At 40.1% G+C, this 24,244-nt stretch overlaps 1 protein-coding gene across 6 annotated transcripts in view; it reads right to left on the bottom strand.

Annotated features, from left to right (window-relative positions):
• Positions 1 to 21,361, bottom strand: part of slc8a1a (solute carrier family 8 member 1a) — a 51,222-nt gene extending 29,861 nt beyond the window's left edge. For 4 of the 6 annotated variants that reach the window (XM_014131173.2, XM_014131180.2, XM_014131182.2 and 1 more), the window contains exons 1-3: positions 14,128 to 14,386; positions 12,804 to 12,892; positions 10,734 to 12,586 (exon numbers count right to left, since the gene is read on the bottom strand). In XM_014131173.2, coding sequence (XP_013986648.1) covers positions 10,734 to 12,547 — 1,814 coding nt within the window. In that variant the 5' untranslated portion in view covers positions 12,548 to 12,586; positions 12,804 to 12,892; positions 14,128 to 14,386. Of the gene's footprint in view, positions 1 to 10,733; positions 12,587 to 12,803; positions 12,893 to 14,127; positions 14,387 to 21,262 lie in introns of those variants that run through there. The other 2 variants (XM_014131177.2, XM_014131175.2) reach the window with 2 other exon arrangements.
• Positions 21,362 to 24,244: the final 2,883 nt, after the last annotated feature.

The following is a 24,244-nucleotide window of genomic DNA, read 5'->3' as shown; positions in this document are numbered from 1 at the left end:
GAGGCAGAGAGGACATAAAGGGGAAAAGAGAAGCAAACAACAGAGAGAGTGGGAGAGAGATAAAAAGAGTGAGAGAAAGAGGACATGGGGACAAGGGGAGGAGAGAGAATGTTCCTATGGCTTCTTAGCCCCGTGTCAATCCTATCCCTATGAGCCAGCCCTCCAACTGAGTCAAATCAGCCGATGCGCTGTTTGACTCAGGGCCAACCACCAGCTGCGAGCCAGCATCTCCCCAGTCCTCAGCACTTCTATACTCCCACTCAAAGGCATCCATCCCACAAAATAGGCAATGTCAACGGTCACACTGCCACTGAATGTCAACACCAGTGACCTTGTCAACGTCAGTTACCATCCTTGACAATTTTATTTCCAGTGAAAGACAGCCCCAGATAGTTATACTTTAATGTCTGATTTGCGAAAGACTCAAGTTCAGAGTAGGTTTTACTGTTGCCAGAATTGAATTAAAATGAATGGTTTAAAACCCCTTACACTTGTGGAAATTGGCCTATTTGGTTAGGGACAAATGTAAATGTTTCTAACAGAAGAACTATAAAAAAGCATATGCAGGACAATGGTAGCGACTAAAAGAGAACGCTGGAGATTATGGGGAAATAATCAGACCAAAGGTGAGGACACGAGACTGAATCCAAACATTACACTGTTGATTTTATGTTGATTTTATGTGCATTTTACATTTAATGTACTTTTCAGTCTTTGTCAATAACAAAATCTGAAAATACTCTGGAAACATTCAGTAACATACTAAGAATATTCACTGAAATGTTGGATTGGTGCAAACTAAGAAAAAACAATTACAAGGGTTTGAGTGAGAGGTCTAACTGGTGTTTCCAGGTGGCCACACACCTCTCCAAACTGCACATTTACTAAGTAATTTCAATGCACTTGTAACAACCGTCGTCAAGAATGGACCAAGGCGCAGCAGGTATGTGGATACTCATGTTTTTTAATTTAAAAAAAGGAGTAAAGTATCCACTGGACAAAAACAATAAAGGCAACAGTCTTGCATGCACATACAACGCAGTGCAAGGACAACTACCCACAATCCCAAAGAAAAACACACCCTTCTATATAGGACTCCCAATCAAAGGCAACTCAACACACCTGCCTTCAATTGGGAGTCCAATCCCCAACACAAACCCTTAACATACAAAAAACCTGCCACATCCTGACCAAAACTGATACAATACCTCCCTCTGCTGGTCAGGACGTGACAGCACTTTTATGACTCAAGGAAAGAGCCTTCAACTATAAGGTGCTTTTTTGAGCTCTCCTAGCTTTGCCATTGAGGAACTGAAGCAAGCCCACATAGTTTTTTGTTTGGAACACAGCACCATCACACAATTACTGTTGCTGTATACACAATCCAAAAACACTCCATTATGAATCGCAATCTAGGTCAGGTGGGCATGTTTTGAAAGCTTATTTTATTGCCAACATGGCTAGCAAAGTTATAAAATAAGATTGTATATTGTTAGGCTTTAAAAAGGCACTTCAGACAAACAGATTGTAATTTTGGTGCATATAGAATGAGTGCATTCAAGTGCATGTTCTGCGTCTAATTTTCTTCACAATACAACAGTTTAGTCATCTCAATATCAATATTATTTATTACAAGATTTCGTTGAGGTTTAGGGTTTAGTGAGTATTTTGTTGAGTGTTGCAGTCATTTCAGTCACTGTAGTAGCTGACGTGTATAGTGTTGAGTCATCTGCATACATAGACTCTCTGGCTTTACTCAAAGTCAATGGCATGTCGTTAGTAAAAATTGAAAAAGCAAGGGACCTAAACAGCTACCCTGGGGAATTCCTGATTCTAACCGGATTATATTTGAGACACTTCCATTAAAGACACCCTCTGTGTTCTGTTAGACAAGTAACTCTTTATCCACATTATAGCAGGGGGTGTAAAGCCATAACACATACGTTTTTCCAGCAGCAGACTATGATCGATAATGTCAAAAGCTGCACTGTCTAATCATCAGTCATTTGTGTAAGTGCTGTGCTTGTTGAGTGTCCTTCCCTATAAGCATGCTTGAATTCTGTTGTCAATTTGTCTACTGTGAAATACCATTGTATCTGGTCAAACACCATTTTTCCCAGAAGTTTACTAAGGGTTAGTAACAGGCTGATTGGTCGGCTATTACTATTCTTGGGTAGTGGAATAACTTTAGCTTCCCTCCATGCCTGAGGGCACACACTCTCTGGTAGGCTTAAATAGAAGATGTGGCAAATAGGAGTAGCAATATCGTCTACTATTATCCTCAGTAATTTTCCATCCAGATTGTCAGACCCCGGTGGCTTGTCATTGTTGATAGACAACAATAATATTTTAATGTGTAGTGTTAGCGTTTGTTGCTGGCATGTCATCCCTAAGGTTGCTTATCTAGCCAATTAAAAAGTCATTAAAGTAGTTCGCAATATCAGTGATGAATGAGCCATCTGATTCAATGAATGAATGAGCCGAGTTGGCTTTTTTCCCAAAATGTCATTTAAGGTGCCCCAAAGCTTTTTACTATCATTATTTATATAATTTATCTTTGTTTCATAGCATAGTTTATTTTTATTTGTATTTAGTTTAGATTTCTTAATTTGCAGTACATTTGCCAATCAGTTGGGCTGCCAGACTTAATTGCCATACATTTTGCCTCATCCCTCTCAACCATACAATTCTTCAATTCCTCATCAATCCAAGGGGATTTAACAGTTTTTACAGTCATGTTCTTAATGGGTGCGTGCTTATTAGTAACTGGAATAAGTAGTTTCACATATGTGTCAAGTGCAACGTCTGGTGGCTCATCATTACACACCACAGACCAACAAATATTATTTACATCATCAACATATGAATCACTACAAAATATATTGTATGACCTCTAATACACTATATTAGGACCAGACTTTGGAACATTGGTTTTCCTAGATATGGCTATTATATTGTGATCACTACAGTTGGTAGAGCATGGTGTTTGCAACGCCAGGGTTGTGGGTTCGATTCCCACGGGGGGCCAACACAGAAAAAAAAATGTATGAAATTGTATGAAATGTATGCGTTCACTACTGTAAGTCGCTCTGAATAAGAGCGTCTGCTAAATGACTAAAATGTAAATGTAAAATGTAAAATGTACTGCTTTAAAGCAAATTTCTGCAACATTAGTAAAGATGTGATAAATACATGTTGATGATTTAGTTCCTGTGCTGTTTGTAACTACCCTGGTATGTTGACAGACAACCTGATTCAGGTTGCAGGCACTGGATACAGTCTGAAGTTTTTTCTTGAGGGCAGCTTGATGATAGCCAGTCAATATTTAAATCACCCAGAAAATATTCTCTGTTGATATCACATACATTATCAAGCATTTCACACATATTATCTAGATACAGAATGTTAGCACTTGGTGGTCTATAGCAGCTTCCCACAAGAATGGGCTTTAGGTGAGGCAGATGAACCTGTAGCCATATTACTTCAACAGTATTTAACATTGGATTGTCTCTAAGCTTTATAGGAATGTGGTTCTTTATATAGACCGCAACACCACCTCTGTTGGCATTTCTGTATTTTCGGTAAATGTTATAACCATGTATTGCTACCACTGTATCATCAAAGGTATTATCTAAGTGAGTTTCAGAGATAGTCGGAATATGAATGTCATCTGTTACAAGCAAGTTATTGACTTCATGGACCTTGTTTCTTAAGCTACATATGTTAATATGGGCTATTTGTGGCACCTTTTGCATTGCTTGATTGTTTTTAATGCTTTACTGGGAAGCTTATCGGAGGTAGACTTACTCATGTTATTTACATTGGAGCTGATAGTGCAGGGTGAGCGGCATAAAGTGGTCTTCCTACTAGCGCATACCACCTCAGTGCTAACAGTGTAACTCTGGTTTATAGGCTCATGATTACTGCTTACAATAGCTGTAGGATAAACAGATGTATTCGGTGCAATTAGGGGTACATAAATTAAATTACTTACATTGTGTTTTCCAATGCCCCTAAGATCATGTACATTTGATGCAGCATTATGACGACTCATTGTCACAATGGTAGGGATTAACTGAGCTGGTCTTGGATCATTTACCAGTCATTGTTTCAACGCAGCCTTGAAATGCGTGGACAGAGTCCAGGAGTCAAGATGATTCTGTTTCCAGAAGATACTCTACAGTATCTTTAGAATTTGGGTCCCTCTTCTCTTTCCGATCCATTAAATCTGTTGCATAAAATGGCCCAGGTGTCTTCCTTCTTTTTGACAGTGTTGTTGTCTGTCTTTTTATCCTGCAGCAACAGTTACGTTACTAAATTCCTCCATCAGCTCCGGCAATAGTTTTTTTTTCATAAGTGGAGAAATTAGAATTTTTTGGAAATGCCATAATCAGGTGGCTAACGGACAAATAATAAACGGCAAAATAATGTTAAGTAATGACAATAATAAATCATATTTTATGCTATCTAGCTTGGTTTATAAACGCTAACATTAGCTAACAAATTATTTTCCTGTCTAGTACTGGCAAATAACAGATTTTATTTCAAATCAACCAACCCATGAGAACCTTTCACGATGGAGTTGCAGTAGTTCTAACGTTACATTGTTATTATTTTATCAAGGAACAGCAACTTTGTGGCCTCATTTGTCAAATCGGCTAGCTACTTCGTTTAAACTCACAAAATACCTCTTATATTGGTGTAACATGTCACTAATCATAGTTTAAAACCATTAATCATAGATTTACTGATCCAGATTTAAAATTAAGTGGTGCAACACATCTCTGATTAATTATAAATCTAGATTTACAAAACCTAGATTAGCTCTAATCCTAGATAAATGTAAACCATGTTGGTGCAACCCACCTTCTGTGTTTGGTCTGGTTCTTAGAGGAAATAACACTTTTTTAATAGTTAAAGATCTGATGCTTTCGTACACATCCATGCATTTCTGACTTTAATGGATATGACACACCAAGAGGTGACAGAGGAAAACCTCCAAAGAGCCACATACACCGGACTAGGAACCCTGGTTTTACCTGGCTCTGCTTTCAGTGTATTTGGGTCTTCCCAGGTTATCAGACCCTGTTATGGAGAATTCTAACAGGGAAAGAGTTAACACCAACCAGTAACAGGCATTACCCTCTAGTCTTCAGACCCAGCCACACAAAAGGAGACTGAGAGCGAGACTTGACAACACAGTAGCAGTCCCAATACACTTAAGCTTAGCCTTTACATTCAAGCCCTCCAGCTGGACTGGCAGTATCTGTGATTAACTAGAGGAGAATACTGTACAAAGCCTGACTCAGCGACTCCACTCTATCAGTCATTGTAACCGAGGAGGAAAACTCCCTAATGTAAGAACTCTATTAACCAACTCCTTCGTGACCTACTCAATTATAACCTTCCAACCACAGTACATCATACTTCCATGCAGAAAGTAGGCTACAGTCTGTCTCTCATTGGATTCTGTCAGAAGTAATTCTCTTTTGGTGCCTAAGGAGCTGGCAGACCAATAAGTTGCCTTCCCTACCATGAATATAATTCGTTTTCCTGCCTCACATTAATTTTCTATTTCTGGCCCTACTATAAGATCCTTATGCCAGTGGTCTTGAAATCATTTGCAGATTTTGTGAACGTGTAGACTGCGGTAAGTAAGAAGACAGCTCATAAAGTGAGGGAGGCTTATTAAATAATAATAATAATAATAATAATAATAATTTGGTGGGTGCTTATTTGTCCTATTTCACACATGTACACGTGTATTAATACGCATGTGTGAATTGGAAATGTGTTTTTTTACCTGGTAAAATGATGGCAAAATAAAAAATGTCCATATCTCAACTCCAGCTGAGTAACACCTCCGAGAGTGGTGTCATGGCCAGCGTCTGCCATAATCAACTGTAACACTCAAGCAATTAGGGTTAAGTGCCTTGCTCAACGGCACATTGACAGATTTTTCAGCAGGCTGACATTTACCCTGGAGCCAGATCTGAGCGATTTCTGCGATTTCTGCCAGCTGTAAAGTCAAAATTGGGTATAATGTACAAATTAATGATAACCAACGTTTGCTCTTTGGTCTTCATTTAATGTTAAGGGTTAGGGTTAGCAGTGTGGTTAGAATTAGAATCAGATGTTATGACTTTGTGGCTTTGCCAGCTAGTGACCACTCTGCAGAGCTGCCTCTAGAACAAGATTCATGACAAAAAAACGCTGAACGATTTTTCGCTTGTCGGCTCTGGGATTCAAACTAGTTACCTTTCGGTTACTGACCCAATGCTCTAACCTCTAGGGTTCCTGTCGCCCATTATTCTGTTGATGTCTATGTAATACTAGGTAGAATATTTTCTTGCAGACTGAAAAAATGTACACTATGTCTGTAAAGTAATTTACATAACAGATTTTTTTATATGTTTGCTATTCATGCATAGGGCTGGAAGCAGGAGTACGAAAGATGCCGAACAGGAGGCTTGAAAACCGTATTCCAAGATTTTTTATACATTTTGTAGTCACATTTTACCATCTTAAATGCCCCAATAAGCTATTTCCTCTTTGTAAATCATACAATTCAAATTACACACGAAAGATGGCTTCACAAAGATAGGCAGTTTGCAATGCTAATTGCTGCTTCCGTCACAAAATATACAATGCAGACTAATGAAAGTTTTTCCTTGTCCTTTATTCCTCCCCTTCTGGTCTCAGAATTTAAATTGATTTACAAAGAGATGTGGGTTCCCCTATGTGCAGTGTACATAATGTTAAGTATCCCTCTTGCGGTGGGAAGAAGTCCTATGGTATTACATCAGCAAAGCTACCAAAAAAGTCAAAATAATTCTACAATTCGTCACTTGCCACAGTTTTTCTTACAGCTATTCATAACCTATAGACTATACTCTTGTGTGTACAAAAATTATGTAACAATGCTGTTTCTGACTATCAGGCATGTGTGTCCTATATTGAGTGTCTTTCCACGAAAATAAATGTATTTTGCTAAGATATGGTATGTTTATTTCATGGCATCTTCATTGATGTGCTTACTTGAGCAGCAGCCAGAGTCGTAAGTGTGATCGGTTTTGCACCAAGTATACAATCGGATACAACGCTAAGAGAATCCGTCAGCACATACGAGATGGCCTTAGTGATTGATCAAACTGTGCTTTGTAAGTAACACGTCTGCTATTATCTGCGCCCAGTCTCTGTGTCTCAGCCAATTAGAGGCCTGAAAAACATTATTTCAGCCATGTAGAAAGCTTGACAAACATTTCAGGCAGCAGGGTCCTCTTTTGCCTGCAGAAAAGAAAGACACAAATACGTCCATCACCCCTGAAGCTTTTAGCTCCCCAGAAATTGGGACATTGCAAAGCACTGACCAACCCCCTCAAAAACATCCAAAGGCTGCAAGGGAAAACGTGAGGCGTATACAGACAGAGGTTGAGGGGGTTGGCTTTGGATAGGCCTGGGTTTGGATAGTATTTGATATCGTTCAAATACTTTAAGCATTTGGTTGAGCCTGCACCAGGCAAGCTCAATCAAGCACAGCTTGGAGTAATTTGAAAGATTTCAAACATGATTTGAACCCTTGGTCTTCTTGCTCCTCTATGGTCCAAAGCGCCTTGTTCTCCTGCCTCTGTCTATTGCTCGTCTGATGAAGCGGTGGTGACAGCCCCGCTGTCATGCAGCCCAAGGGAACACGTTACTCCCCCAGCCATGTGATCCACAGGCCAGAGCCGCCACTGGGCCGCGGGGGCAGCTACGCTAGCCCTGGATCATGACAGTGGTCTGAGGAGGAGCACGAGGTCTGTCCTCATGCGAGAGCAGGCCAGAGACGAGAGGGCAAATTTAGCATAGGCAAAAAAACGATTTAACTAGTTGTTTAAAATAGTACCTCATTCTAAAGCCCAAAGTAACCCCCTGTCAAGTTTCATGCTTGTCAATGTGTGTAGTCAAAGCAAAGTCATTAATTTCACTACATGTAGGCAGCAAAGTTAATAATATCTACATTACCAGAGGGTGGGTCTTATCAAAAGAAAATAAGGCATGGTTGGACCATCATTCTCTACGGTTGAGGGCAGCAGATATGATCTTGTCTGATAAGGACAGTAGGACACAAAGGACACATTCTGGCTATAATAAATTGTGATGTAAAATTACATTTACAGCATAGTTATCATTCAGTATAGTTTAGAGTGGATCGAACCACATTTTTTGAGAATAGATCCAATAGAAATTGAACTGAAATGGGTACTTTGTAGAACATTGTTAGTTTGATATTTCAAAGGCGGCTGAAAGATACTTGGCGGAGTACCCGGTGCTGCTTCTTTAACACCTATACTGGCTCAGTCAGGAGCGGAGCCCTTATTACACATTAATGTCTACCAATATCATCACAACAACTAACACTTGTTCCTACCAGCAAAACAAAAGAACATGGTCCTGACCGTGTAACTTCTTGTGATGATATAACTAGATCATCTTTGACTAATCAACCCCCCTTATCTGGATACAGCATGGTTGAGAGTAACCAGGCCTCTTGCTTCAGTGAAAAATGGAATTACTATCAATCCTATTCTGTCTGTGGCATAAGTGAATGATGTGTGCAGAAACATAAATAAATGTTTACATTCCAACGGACATTGCATGCATCTTAAAATAGATTTGGAAATAACTTGCAACTGCATCCTCTCAAATGTGTCAATGCCAACGTTAATACATTTTCCAAATGATAACTTAAGAACCGACTTCCCAACAGACGCTGCTGCCTTGTCTATATATGGTGCTGCTTCTCTATGCAAAGCTGGCTGAGACGATTTACACTGCTCACTTCAAAGCAATCCGTTTGCCTCTGTATAAATGTGTGGATGTCTTAAATCTTAAAACAAGCACAGGGCCTTTTCCATTTGGTGCTATCCTCAAACTGGCAATGTTTTCCTCTATGGAATACATTTGTTGTCATTATATCCCCCACCCCACAATCCATGGAAAATGTCTGGCCCAACTGCTATTTTACGTATGTACAGTATACCTGACTATAGCAGTATATCATTTATGGAAGTTCCAGTTTGAAGAAGGGAGTGATAAAAGTGTCGCTGGATTTCTCATTGAAAAAGGCAAAAAGGCCTTACTCGCATTCAATTCTGGTGGTTTCCTATAAATGATGGACACACTGATATGGAAAATCTGTATCAATAGCAGCTGCATTTTTGTTTAATATGATATTGATGAAAAACATTTCAATATTACAACTGCTTAGCTTACATGTAATGTCTTATGAATGAGGAGTTTGTTTTGAGTTTAAATAAAACAGGATAGACTGCGGAGCAATTCAAGATCCAAATGATTTTAGCTAGTATGTAAGCTACATGTGGAGTGAACATGTAGGAGTCCTACTGTCTCATGTTCATAACTCCTTTCTCTACTCGTATCTCTCTGGAACCTATAACATAGTAAAATTTGTTTAGTAGTTGTTGGGAACTCTTCATAAATAGTAACCATTTGCCAACTGTTTAGAGTCCATTACATCTTTTGATACAACTGTTGATATTTATATTTAAAAAAAATCTTTATCAGGAAGGTATTCCAGTGTTTTTACATTGCATACACAAAATGAACAGCCAAAGAACAGCTGCTGCCTCTGAGCTCCAACATATTCCATACCTAATCTATTCATGCTACATGCTAATGCATCATTATCATTAGCATCACAATGATCATTTCTGGATGTGTTTTCTCTCTTTTATCCAGCACCAGTGAGTCATCAAGTCCCGTTTTCAGTGAGATACACCATGGTATTTGGTACACTTGAATACTCTCAATTGTACAGTATGTTCTGTGCCGAAGTACTGCAAGTCATAAAATATCCAACTGGTGTTGAGCGAAAGTGGAGGAGAAATTGCAACAACATTTTTTTTTAACTGAAATGAAATGAAGCCAGTTCTGCAATACTATTACAGTCCACAGTATCTCTACATATGGTATGCAAAACACTAATTGGTAGATTTGTAGACAGGCGCTATTCAGGCAGTCAATAGAATGCTCAAATGAATGATTAAAAAAAGAGGGGCAGTGAGAGAAAAGCTGTGAGAAAAAGAACACTTGACAGTGAAGCAGAAAGGATGAAGTACAGTGGAAAGATAGAAACTTAAGACAGGATTCCTTCTTGAACCCCAGAGACACTTACATCCCCTGAGAAAATGTAACCTAAGACAATAGATTAAAACAACAATAGGAATGGACAGCACATTGAAATGAATGGAATCTAATGACGATGTCAACAGGCCATACAAAATACAACCCACTGTGCAAAAACTGGTTGAATCAACATTGTTTCCACGTCATAAACAAAAAAATGACGTTGAATCAATGTGGAAAACTGATTGGATTTGCAAAAAGTTTGAACACAAACTGAACACAAATCCAATGACATGATGACATTTTTTTGTTGATTTCACATTGAATTCACATTAGCTGACAACTAAACCAAGTGTAAATTTAAAAAATAAGTTTAACTGGCGTCTGTGCCCAGTGGGAAGTCTCTTAGTGCTAGGAGATAACAATAAAGCTATTTTCTTTTTGAGACAGAAAGTTGCTTCTGTGGGACAAACTAGAAACAGGGACATTGACATAACTTAGACATAACATTTGTCCAAATTGAACGTCAATGTGCTGTGGGCCTCACCTCATTTATATGACAACAATAAAAACATGACAACGTTAAAAGCGAGTATGTAACTTACAAGATCTCATCGTTCTGGAATTCCAGCGCTCCGTGCGTATCTTCAAAGTCTTCTCCCCCTCCTTTTGCTGTACCCTCCATGGTCTTGTAGGGTACGACCACTAGTCCCCGCGCTCCTGAGGTACGGAGAACCTTTACTTCCATCATGCCGATACTCTCGCTCACGGTCATTACCGGTTCTTCAAAAGTAAAGATCCCGGCATGGTCATCGTCAAAGATAGTCACAGTGGCTGAGCAGGGTAGGCCAAGGCCCGCCAAAGTGTCCACTTGATTAGCCCTTGGTTGTCCGTAGCCAGTGCCCTCGGATATGACCTTCACGTTGCTAAGGTGGACCAGAAAATGCTCATCCTCCTCAAAGATGTCATCGTCAATGATGTCTATCCGGATCTCCTTCTCAGTCTCACCAGGTTTGAACACCACAACGCCCTCAGTGAACTGGTAGTCCGAGCCGGCATTGGCTGTGCCGTCTTCGGTACGGTATTCCACTGAAACAGTGTTAGTCAAGTCCTCACCAAGGCGTACCACATTCAAGGCCACTGTACCGCAGTTCTCCAAGCACTGGTATGTACCAGGGTCAAAGAAGACCTTTGACGAAAAGTCATTCTCCGAAACTTCGGAGCGGATCTCGTATGCACCAACAGCTTTCCTGGCTTGGTCTGCTGCATGCTTCTTCAGTACGTTCCCTGCTCCCGTCATGATTCTGGTAGTCTGGCATCGGTAGAAGGCGCGACTCTTTTGCTGCTGTGTCAATACCTGGTAGTTGGCCAGTTCTATCAGCTGCTCCATCTCCTTCTCTGGATGCTTCTGCTTCAGTTCCTTCAGGATCCGGGCCATTTCCTTCCTGGCCTCCTCCTCATCCAGGTCCTTCTCATCAAAACCCATCGCTCCGTCCATGAAGCTCTCTGAGTTGAGCATTTTCCCATCCATTTCAATGTCCATCTTTGAAGGAAGTTGAGCCTCCCCTTCCGTCTCAATGATCACCCCTCTTCGCTTCCCTGCGCGGTAGCGCTTGTACATGTACTTATAGACAAGAAGTCTGCGATCCGCAACGTAAGCCATCCCTACACACAACGGGAAAAAGAACAGTGTGACAAGGCCCTCCCACACCTGTACGATGCCCGGAGAGATGACAGCCAAGATGAGATAAAGCCAGGTGTACGCGAATATACTCCAGGTGGCGGTAACAAAAAATACCCTCAAATGTTTGACTTTCCGGTGCTCTCCATCGGGAATGACAGAAACACAGAGTCCAATGATAACGAACATGTTGAAGGCAGCACTACCAACGATGGTGTTCGGGCCCAGATCACCTGCGTCAAAGTTGTGACCGCACACCTCAACGACGGACAGTAGGATCTCCGGAGCGGAGGAACCCAGGGCCATAAGGGTCAGGTTGGACACTGTCTCGTTCCATATACGAACAGTGGTTGTCACTTTTTCGCCATTTGGTTTCTTGATGGTGATCTCCCTCTCTTGTGATGTAATTACCTCAATGGATGCCATGAAGCGATCCGCAATGATAGAGACCCCCAGGAACATGTAAAACAAGGCCACAAAGTAAACTGTGGCTCTTGCCAGTTTATCTCCAAAGGATGGGTTCTCTGGTAACCATTTGGGCAGAATGACACCCACTTTGCATTCAGTACCCACAGAATCACACTTCTTGTTAGTCTGGTTGCCAATGGAAGAGTTTGTTCCAAGGCTTGGGTTTGAATTCACCGCTGTAACAAATGTAATTTCAGATGAAAAAACTGCCAACAACACTGTGAGTTGGAGAGTACAGAAGAGGAAAGATGATGTCCCAGTTTGTCCCATGATTCTGACGAGGTGTTATGCTCCAACTCTACCTTTCACCTATGCAAAAAAAAGGGATCGATGAGAACAGAACTACCAAAAACTGTACAAATTTGAAAAATTACAAATGACTGAAAGAGAAATATAAATATTCCTAACTCCAGTGTTTCCCTAAGTTACAGTAGATATAAAGCAACATCCCCCAGAGCCGCCTCCAATGCACACATCACACATTCAGTATTGGAGCCAATTGAAGTTAAATTATTTTAGGAAAGACCTCTTTGTCAGATGTGGGGGTGCTTCAGGTGTCCTCTGGGATACCAGGTTAGGAGGGGGATCCGGCTAACCTGGTTGGGGAAACACTTCCTAAATAATATCAAGAAAATAACACTGGTTTAACCAGACAACCACACAAGTGTACCACACACTTCTCTCTCTGAGTGTGTGTGTGTGTGTGTGTGTGTGTGTGTGTGTGTGTGTGTGTGTGTGTGACTTGGAGCGTTATCACCTGCATTGTATCATTTGAATAACTGGTTTAGATGGAAAAATGGCACCAATGATTACATTACAAGCTTTACTATGTCCTCTTGACATACTGCCAAATTAGGGTTAAGTGCCTTGCTCAAGGAGACATCAACAGATTTTTCACCTAGTCAGCTCGGGGATTCAAACCAATTCTACGTCTAGTTTTGATTGACATATTATATATATTTTTGTTACTCAGTTGGGGTCTCAACTTACTATTGAGAGTAAGAACAGTAGAATAGACCAGTTGCAATTTTGAAATTTGGTGGTGCATCAGCAGTTTTTCTATTGTTATGTCAGTCACTGACAGTCACTCAATTAGCCATGTCAGCAAAATATTTTTAGATTGGCAGTTAGTCTAGCCAGCCATATAAACTTATAGTAATCATGCCGAATCCCGACTGGGCACACAGGGCACGTGTCCAGGGGCCCTGACATCTAGGGGGGGGGCACATTGATTTTGTTAGTCATTCTCCCTCAGATATCATACTAACATTGCAAAGTCATTACAGAATGTGTAGAATTGCAGGAAATTTGGTGTAAAACTGCAAAGTTTTCTCTTTGCTCCATAGTAAAATGTGTAGAATTGCAGAGAACTTGCTTTAAAACTGAACATTTTCTTTACCCCCCATGACAAAATGTGAAGAATTGCAGGAAATGAACTTAAAAACAAAAAAATGTTCTCTCCACCATCAAGAGGAGAGTCACTAAAATGTTTGCCCGAAGTCGGGGCACCCCAACCAAATCTTGCTTAGGGTCCCCAGAAGGCTAGAGCTGGCTTAAGCTGGCGATAGTAAAATGTCTTTCATAGTTTTATCTTTCCTTACATAGGTTATTCTTTTGAGAAAGGCTAGACAACATGTATCCTAATTACATGATTCTCATTTGCAACATGAAATCACAAAGATACAGTATCAGAAAACAAATGACAGCTGACAGCAATCTAGTCCGCAATTTACAGTACATCCATGCACATGTTCTTTACAGGTAGGATTTAAAGCCAACTAGCCCATAAAGTAGCCTACAAAAATGTGTAACATTTCAAGTGACAGTAGTTGCCCAGAATGCTAGCCTACCGTTTTAATCCACGCAATAGGGAAAGGAATTTATAAGCTACTCAAAAACAATGGAGGTTGAAGAAAGGATACAGAAGTCCTTGAGAAATCTTCAATTTCCAACCTTTTATAAAACAATGATGTAAGTTGCGCCATCGTCAATAAATCTTGAGTTGTTGTATAGGTAAACCCTTCGTACCCAAAAAATCGAAATGTTCTGCCACACTGTAGATAGCCGACTAGAGACAATCATGGGCTCTCAAAGCACGCTTCCTCGGGACTGCTCTCTCTCACTCTCTTGCTCTGTCTCCCCCTCCCGCTCTCTCTCTCTCTCTCTCTCTCTCATCTCTCATCCTGGTTTTAATGTCCATGCTCTCATCTCCCAAGTGATGTGATAATGTTATTTCGATACTGATGCAAAGCAATGGGGGAATTCATTTCCATATATTATTTGATTTGCTTTCTTGAGAAAAAATAATGCATTTATTCTAACAGCTTATTTTAGGAATAGTTTCATTATATCTAACCAAAACTTGAACATGAATCAAGTTTGAACAAATCAGTACTGTATCTTCATCTCATGTATTTTAGAAGCACTTACTTGTGGAAACTACATTATTGGCACAATATTAATATAGTATTGGAGGTTAATGCAACCAAGGCCTAATGCAAACCTAGATATGCTCCATTTTGTTTAGCCATAATGCTATTTTTTTTGTATCCTTTATACAATAAATATTTAACACTTCTTCAGGATCAGTGGGTCCCCCACGGGACGGTTGAGCTAACATAGGCTAATGCGATTAGCATGAGGTTGTAAGTAACAAGGAAATTTCCCAGGACATAGACATATCTGTTATTGGCAGAAAGCTTAAATTCTTGTTAATCTAATTGCACTGTTCAATTTACAGTAGCTATTACAGTGAAAGAATACCATGCTATTGTTTGAGGAGAGTGCACAGTTATGAACTTGAAAAGTTATTCATCAACCAATTAGGCACATTTGGGCAGTCTTGATACAACATTTTGAACAGAAATGCAACGGTTCATTGGATCAGTCTAAAACTTTGCCCGTACACTACTGCCATCTAGTGGCCACAATGTAAATTGTGCATGGGCTGGAATGATACATTATGGCCTTTCTCTTGCATTTCAAAGATGATGGTAAAAAAATATATTAAAAAAACAGCAGTTTCTTTCTTTGTATTTTCTTTTACCAGATCTAATGTGTTATATTCTCCTACATTCATTTCACATTTCCACAAACTTCAAAGTGTGTCCATTCAAATGGTATCAAGAATATGCATATCCTTGCTTCAATGCTTGAGCTACATGCAGTTAGACTTGGGTATATCACTTTAGGCAAAAATTGAAAAAAAGGGACTGATCCTTATCCAACTGCAATACTGTTATGTTTCACAGGTTATAGGCCTACGTTTTTTTTTTTTTTTACCCATTTTGACAATTCAGGAGTCTGATCCCAAGCTATTTATTTAATTGAGTATTTACAGAGAAGCCCAAATGCAACCTGGACTCAGAGGTAGACGTAACATGCTAAATGAAAATCCAACACTCAAATTAGTATGTTACATTTGGTATGGTATGTATTAATTTGTGGACATCAATCATCTATTTCATATGATATGTTCCGAATTGCAGTTCATTCAATATGTTAAGAATTTGCAATACGTATGATATGTTACAAATTCCAATGTGTTGTGTCTAACGTTAGCTAGGTGGCTAACACTAACATTAGCTGTCATAGCTAATGTTTAAAGATAAATATTGATATATTACTAGCTCTTAACACTTTGAATCTGCAAAAATGACAAATTAATTAGTGGGTGATTTCAGATCACTGATAGTGGGGTGGTAGATACCTAGTTTCCCTCATGGCTCAGCTTAGGTGCCTACATACACCATAGACACGCACACCAACACACACACACACACACACACACACACACACACACACACACACACACACACACACACACACACACACACACACACACACAGAAGTCAGCTTAGACAGATCCGTATCGGAGGCTATGTATCTAGATACGTATCGAATCGTCTTGAAAGTGAAAGATTCACTCCCTAGAAGTTTGGTTAAAGGGTTAATGTTACAATTAGGGGAAGGGTTAGCTAACATGCTATGTGGTTGCAAAGTAGCTAAAAAGAAGTAAGTAGTTGCAAAGTTGATAATTAGCTAAAATGCTAAAGTTGTCCGTGATGGGTTTCAAACACAGAACCTTTGGGTTGCTAGACATTTGCGTTATTCCTCTAATCAAACTGAATCACACTGAATCATTTCAAACTAAAACGTATCATTCCTGTATGGTATTGAAGCCCATGTATCTAGATACTTATCAAATCGTCTTGAAAGGGAAAGATGTATATCTTTAAGAGTTAGCTTAAGGGATAGGGGAAGGGTTAGCTAACATGCTAAGTACTTAAAAAGTAGCTAAAAAGTAGTATGTTGTTGCAAAGTTGCTAATTAGCTAATGTCCATGATGAGATTCAAACACACAACCTTTTGGTTGCTAGATGTTCGCATTATACACCTAACTATCCACCCTGACCAACCACCCTCCTTTCAGTTTTGCCTGAAGTAACCTTATGTGTTATGTAACCCCACCAAACATAACAAATCGTACTAATTTGCATGTCCCCAATTTCCGTTTACTATCTTACGTCTAGTCTATGAGACCAGCCTGTCAGACAAGCTGAGGTCAATTATAACTCACTAAAGAAAAGAGTTTCTGCTCCTGCTTGTAATCTTGAGTCACTGCAATGCCATGTCAGGTCAAGTTACCCAACGCTGAGCTCTCTGACATCTTTTGTCCCCCCTTGTTAGCCCACTCTATCTCCAGGCCTCCGGTAGAAGGCTAGCTTAGCAGCGGACAGATATGAATAATATGTCAGATGCTGCTGCAACAGTCACTCTTTGAATTAGCCCATGCTGCTCCAAATGCACTACACACACCACACAGTGACTAGCCTATACAGAGTCACCAGAAAACACAAACATTTAGTTTTCAGGGATACAATATTTTCATCCTAACTTCCGTTTCCCCTGAAAAATGGAAGTGGGAACTCTGCTCAGGCGTCTTTCTACGCCTACTACATTAGGTTACACAGTGACTACCTTTCATTATTTGAAGCTTTGACTTTGAAATCATTTCACCTTACGGGAGAGGCGAGAGTAGTTCAATCAAAGTTTCATCAAATGCGCAGTGTGTGATTTGTTTCCTTTTGAAACAATGTAGATGCGTGTCCCTTGGCAGAGACACAGCATGCAGTTGAACCTGACTCCATTCTGAGTCAGTGGAGTTTTAATGACGATATTGTAGTACTGGGAAGCTTTCACCTCAAATAACTTCATCATAGAGCGAGAGGGACAGTTGAGGTGAACTCACAGTTAAGTCAGTCATGTTTTTACTCTTGGCTCACACAGACTGGACACACTTTACTTGAACGTCAGTCAGTTAGTTAGTCATTCATGATTTTGCTATCAGTTATTTTGGCTTACAGGGTTATTTTGGCTTACATGCACTTGGCCAGACTGCTTGTACTCTCTCAGTCCTTAAACAGTCCTTTGCATCGTCGTATGACACATAGTAAGTGAAAGATGTGATAAGCAGTCACGATATATCTAAAGTAGGTTTTGATATAGTAGGAATGCAAGCTTTCATGGATAGTTTGCTGCATATCTGAATGAAAGTTATGTTCAGACGGTAGAGTGTACACATTTGTAAGGCCAAGTATGGATTGGGAACAGAAATCACTCCCATAGCATTTCTCCATTTTTGTGTATGCACTTATTGATTGATGGGCTGTTCCACTAAACTACTTTGGGGATGGTGTCTGTAAAATGTTACTGCAGACTATTAGTCAAATGATGATCAATCTGCTCAAAAATCATAATAACAGGCCCATGGGCTGCAACACTTTTCTTTCTCCTTTTTTTAAACAAAAATACAATGCAATGTTGTTGATCCTCTGTATTTTCAAATATTGTGGAGGCAGCATCATGTTATGGGTATGCTTGACACCAGCCGGGACTGGGGAGTTTAGAGGAAAACCCACCGTAGTCTTCTGAAAACCTAACCCAGGGACAGAGTTTTATTTTCAGCGGGAAAATTTCAGCACAAATGTTAATGCCAAAGACACACCAGAATGTCTTTCCAAGAGGTGTTCCTGAATGGTCCAGTCTCGGTCCTGATTGAAATCTGCTTGAAAATCAGAGACAAGATTTGAATATTGTTGTCTATCAATGATTCCCACCCAAATTACTGAGCTTGAGCAATTTTAACAAAGTCAATTGATATACAGTGCATTCGGAAAGTATTCAGACGCCTTGACCTTTTCCACATTTTAAAATTGATTAAATCGTTTTTTTCCCCTCATCAATCTACACACAATACCCCATAAAAAATGGATATATCACATTTACATAAGTATTCAGACCCTTTGTTGAAGCACCTTTGGCAGCAATTACAGCCTGAAGTCTTCTTGGGTATGACGCTACAAGCTTGGCACACCTGTATTTGGGGAGTTTCTGCCATTATTTTCTGCAGATCCTCTCAAGCTCTGTCAGGTTGGATGGGGAGTGTAGAGCTATTTTCAGGTCTCACCAGAGATGTTCGACCAGGGTCAAGTCTGGGCTCTGGCTGGGACATTCAGAGTCTTGTCCCCGAAGCTACTCCTGCGTTGTCTTGGCTGTGTGCTTAGGTTCATTGTCCTGTTGGAAGGTGAACTTTCACCCCGGTCTGAGGTCCTGAGAGCTCTGAAGCAGGTTTTCATCAAGGATCTCTCTGTACTTTGCTCCGTTCATCTTTCCCTCAATCCTGACTAGGCTCGCACTCCATGACGCTGAAAAACACTGCCACCACCATGCTTCACCGTAGGCATGGTGTCCATTTTCCTCCAGACGTTATGCTTGGCATTCAGGCCAAATAGTTCAATCTTGGTTTCTTGAGACCAGAGAATCTTGTTTCTCTTGGTGCTTTTTGGCAAACTCCAAGCGGGCTGTAATGTGCCTTTTACTGGCTCCCATCTGGCCACCCGACCATAAAGGACAGATTGGTGGAGTGCTGCAGAGATGGCTGTTCTTCTGGAAGGTTCTCCCAACTCCAGAGCTCTGTCAGAGTGACCATCGGGTTCTTGGTCACCTCCTTGACCAAGGCCCTTCTCCCCCGATTGCTCAGTTTGGCCAGGTGGCCAGTTCTAGGAAGAGTCTTGGTGGTTTCAAACTTCTTCCATTTAAGAATGAGGGAGGTCACTGTGTTCTTGGGGACCTTCAATGCTGCAGAACATTTTTGGTACCCTTCCCCAGATCTGTGCCTCGACACAATCCTGTCTTGGAGTGCTACAGACAATTTCTTCAACCTCATGGCTTGGTTTTTGCTCTGACATGCACTGTAAACTGTGGGACCTTATATAGACAGGTGAGTGCCTTTACAAATCATGCCCAATCAATTGAATTTACCACAGGTGGACTCCAATCAAGTTGCAGAAACATCTCAAGGATGATGAACGGAAACAGGATGCACATGAGCTCAATTCCGAGTCTCACAGCAAAGGGTCAAAAGCGAAAACAGTTTTTAGATTCCTAAATATTTTTAGTTTTTTATTAAGAAATACCTTATTTACTTAGGTAAGTATACATACTTACCTAAGTAAATAAGGTATTTCTTAATAAAAAACTATTTAGGAATCTAAAAACTGTTTTCGCTTTTTCATTATGGGGTATTGTGTGTAAATTGATGAGGATTAATAAATGTTTTTAATCCATTTTAGAATAGGACTAATGTAACAAAATGTGGAAAAAGTAAAGGCGTCTGAATACTTTCCAAATGCCCAGTATGTTGCCCTAAGAGTTGTGCAAGGTTGGTAGAACCTTATTCAAAATGATTCACAGCTGTAATGGCTGCCAAAGTTTCTTCCACCGAAAGGGATGTGAAGACATACGCAGTCAACGCATCTTAATAATACATAATAAAAATCTAAAATTCGTCTTTCACTTTGAACATTTTGAGTAGCTTATGTAGATCGATAGGAAAAAATATATAATTTAATCCTTTCTTAGATTTCAATTTAAGGCGGCAAAATGTGAAGACTGTGCAAGGGGTGTGTACACTTTCAGCGACTGTATATTCATGTTCTCCTAGTTTCAGAGTATAGGCAGCACAGTGATATATTCAGCCATGGTCATGCATTGCATTACGATAGATAATCAAAAACTGGGAGGACAATAGCGTAGCATCCGGGTATGTCTGTTAATAACTGCAACGCATTTTAATTATGTTAACTGTAGGACATCAACTTACATTTCGGTAAGAAAATGCTAATATTCACTTATTTCGAATTTTATTTTTATTTATTTTTATACCCCTTTTTTCCCCCAATTTCGTGGTATCCAATTGGTAGTTACAGTCTTGTCCCATCGCTGTTGGTGGCAGTCAAAAGTTCAACCAAACCAAAGTGTGGATTGCAGGCCCTCCTTGTCCATAATCTGATTTCTGGGTAAAGGAGCAAACATATACATTTCTGTAAATTGGGAGAACTATCTCTTTAAATGTCATACAAATGTATGTCAAATGTATGATTTATTTTTATTTATGTTCTTGTAATTATTCATGGTCTAACTTCCCCGCTCCTATCCAGTGCATGAGCTGCACCAGTTAATTAGGTCTGAATCATGATTTATCTGACCCCCTTTGCCTGAAAGTCCAATTTCTCACTGAATGTAGAGGACTTTTGTTCAGGTGCTTCTGCCATCAATTGGATAAAAGGGCTGAAAATCAATATCGTATGGTTTGCTGATTTAATATTTGAATCCCCCATAATCCATATTATAATGGAATTACTCACTGCCGTAAACAAGACTATCATATCACTAAGAAAATCATGCAAAAACATAGAATTATGATGACACATGATGATTCCCCATCTGCTAGTCAACGGCACCATCATTCTTTCTAAGGTGACAGACATTCATGGAAGTCCAACCATCCATGCACCTCACACAGTCAAAAAACCAAAGCCAAACATCTCACCATGTTTGAAAAAACTCCATTGGTGACAAATACATTTCAAATTTGTCAAAGGTGAAAGGGTTGACCAACCGAACAAGAATCCCTCTACTAACCTCTGTTAGTCCCAATGGAGCTGTGAAAAATACGTACTGCCTAGCGGGAAGAACGGCGTGCGATAACCACTCTAAATTGAACAGAAACAGACTGTTCCGCCAATGCCCGGTCCCAAGGAGTCTCTCTAAACATGGGTCGCATAGCTGGGGTGGGTGCTGCTTATCGTCCTCCTCAGCAGAGATCCGTGGCCATACAAGGACTCTGCTGATAGAGCCTGTCACTCTGGGCTTCTGGAGTAGGCCGGCTATCTGGCAGCTCCTTGTCGTCACCGACACATGGGAGATAAAAGGTTTGGAGTATTTGGATGGTGGGTACTTTTTAGACAATGTTGAACCCCCCCACCAGTGGAGGAATGCGGTGGATAATTGGTTCCCTCCAGGGTGATTTTCCACTGTTTCCAGGCCCTTTGACCGTGGAGGTGGTATATGGAGATTGGATATCTCCATTAATTGTCTTGAAGTCCGTATTATGGATCCAGGGGATGGGTGGATTAGAGGTGGATCCATAGAGGAGAGGTGAAAAAAGAGGATCTTGGTAATGTTTCAGTTCTCCCCAATGTGTTTATCAAAGTGACAAGGTTTCAATCTGTTGATACGTTTGGAAGCGTTGTAACAAAGATGTGAACTATAGGGGTATGTTGTGTGATTTCCCATCACTTGCAAGCTTTATTGAATGTGTGTGTGTATGTGTCCAGCCCTTTTACACATGTGTTCACAGTGTGTGACGGACTACATGCATCATATCATTGTACTCTCTCGGACACTGCACAGTACGTGAACATTAGTTTCAAAGTTATGACCACTTGTTGCCAAATACATTTTGATTGATAATCAACCAGAGGCATTCAAATAGCCATTTCTGTATGGCTTATGTTCCTCCCTTTTCCAGTGTGAAGCCAACAAACTCCCTATCAAAACTGAGGTGAGAGCAAGGCAGTGATTATTTGAAGAAGATAGCACACCCAACTGATATCTGTCTTTGTCTTGAGCACACAGATATCAACCATCGTCTACTAGCGTCTGGTGGAAGAGTAGAGATATTGAGAGGAAGGGTGGCAGGCTCAAAAGGGTTGAGGCTCATTAAAGCTACTGTAAAACAAGAACTCATTCTCAGACAAAATGATTGATATTTCTGCATATCTGAACCCATAATCAGCTGATTAGCATAATCTGCTATTTTAGCCCTCATGCGCTTTATAGGCAGGCATTATTGTAAATCAATGAGGATGTTACATACCCTATATTCTGCTATGCTAAGTGTTATATAACAATACGAAGCATATAGCTGAGCTTTGTAAAGCAAATTGCCGTAGGTATTTTCACACCATTGGTTTTCCTCTCCAATCGAGTTGTAGTCGTGACTTATTCGCAGTGACAATGCTCCCTCCTCGCTTCCCTTGAAATAGAAGCCTTATCTCTCCCCATCTGTGGCACAGAATCTGTGCCTGAGGTCCATTTCATTTGGCCCCAAGCAGCACGCTGCTCTATTTACTGGACTACCCTTTGTGCTCCATCGACATCATAATCCAAGTTGGAAAATTCAAGTCATGCCAAACGTCTGTTCCACACAGAGTTAGGACGCATACATTAACCTCAAGTGGGAGCAATCGCTTTTGAAGCATAAATAAACGGTGCTATTGGACGAGCTCAGACGGTGTCTTGGTAACTTTTATGTTCGGAAATGTTATTTATATTTTTCCTAGTGAATGGGACCTTGGTTTTGCCACTTTTAAGTTTAAGTTTCCACTATTTTCCTCTGTTGTGTTCAGAGGAAAAGAATCATGGATATGTTTCTACAAAATACCCCATTATCTCAAAACACATTATTTTGGTTTTGAGAGTAACTTACATCATGGAGCATTGACCATTTTGGAGGACAATGCTACAACATATTAGCTAGTCAAAAGTCTTGAGACATAAGCTGGCATTCAATCATTGCAGATGTTACATTTTCGAAACTGCCTTTTCAGAAGTGCGTTTGATTTGCACAGCATTTACCTTAGAAGGAGGAAGTTGACATGTGATTTAGAAATGGGCAGTCTCGTGTTGTGAACTGTTCAGTATGATGCAAAACTTGGCTGAGAAGTCATCCAGGGCACACAACAGCACTACCAATTCCTAAATCAAGTGTCAACTTCTTCCAGCCCGGACTTGCTGCTGTAAAGGGCAGTGTGGAAATCTATCATCTGCAATCATTGAATTCCAGCCAGTCTTGTTTGAGACATTGGAAATGCATTGCTTTTCTTACATACATGTACATAATATCATTTTAGGTTGTGGCCTTGTACTTTTCTGTAACTGAAAATTGAGTGTTAAAGGATTTGAACCACAAGCTGATTGACTTGAGTCAACTGACAGTAAAAATGAAAAAGTAATTGAATCAATAGACAGTCATATGCCTCATTCCCCTCATATCCAAGAGTGAACTTGATGAAGACTGACAGAAAGAACTACGAAGGCTAATGTGGATTTCTTCTCATTTATATTTCAATTACACCTGCTTTGGGGGTTCAAACCCATTTCAATGCAATTTGTTTCGAAAACTCAATGAAGACATTAATGCCCATACGAATGCAGTTTCTTATTGTGAGGGTAAATCATTTGAATATACACAGAGATCATTTGAATATACATAAGTTCACTCAAATAATTATGGAAGACAGGAAATCATTGTAATGAACCCAATGTGCCATCTCATTCTTGCCGCCCGCGACGTGATGCAAGATTTTCATGTGACTGAGGGGATTTGCTGGATCTGCTCGACGCTGCTGATGCTCAGGAGAAAGAGTCTTCCATGAACCACATTTCAAATGATCCCAAAACAAAGGACCCATCAAAGAATAGCTCAATCTGTCAGAAAGGAACACTACAAAAGGTAAATAAAAAATGAATAAAGGCCCACGAAAATCTCCAGGCAAAAAGTTGTTAGATTGGACTATTATGATGCATCGAATGTAAATGATTGGAATTGTGGTTTAACGC

The sequence above is a fragment of the Salmo salar genome, chromosome ssa12 (genome assembly GCF_905237065.1).
Source record: "Salmo salar chromosome ssa12, Ssal_v3.1, whole genome shotgun sequence".
Taxonomy (NCBI): domain Eukaryota; kingdom Metazoa; phylum Chordata; class Actinopteri; order Salmoniformes; family Salmonidae; genus Salmo; species Salmo salar.
The sequence above is the reverse complement of the archived record's forward strand: the minus strand, read 5'-3'. Positions and strand labels throughout refer to the sequence as shown.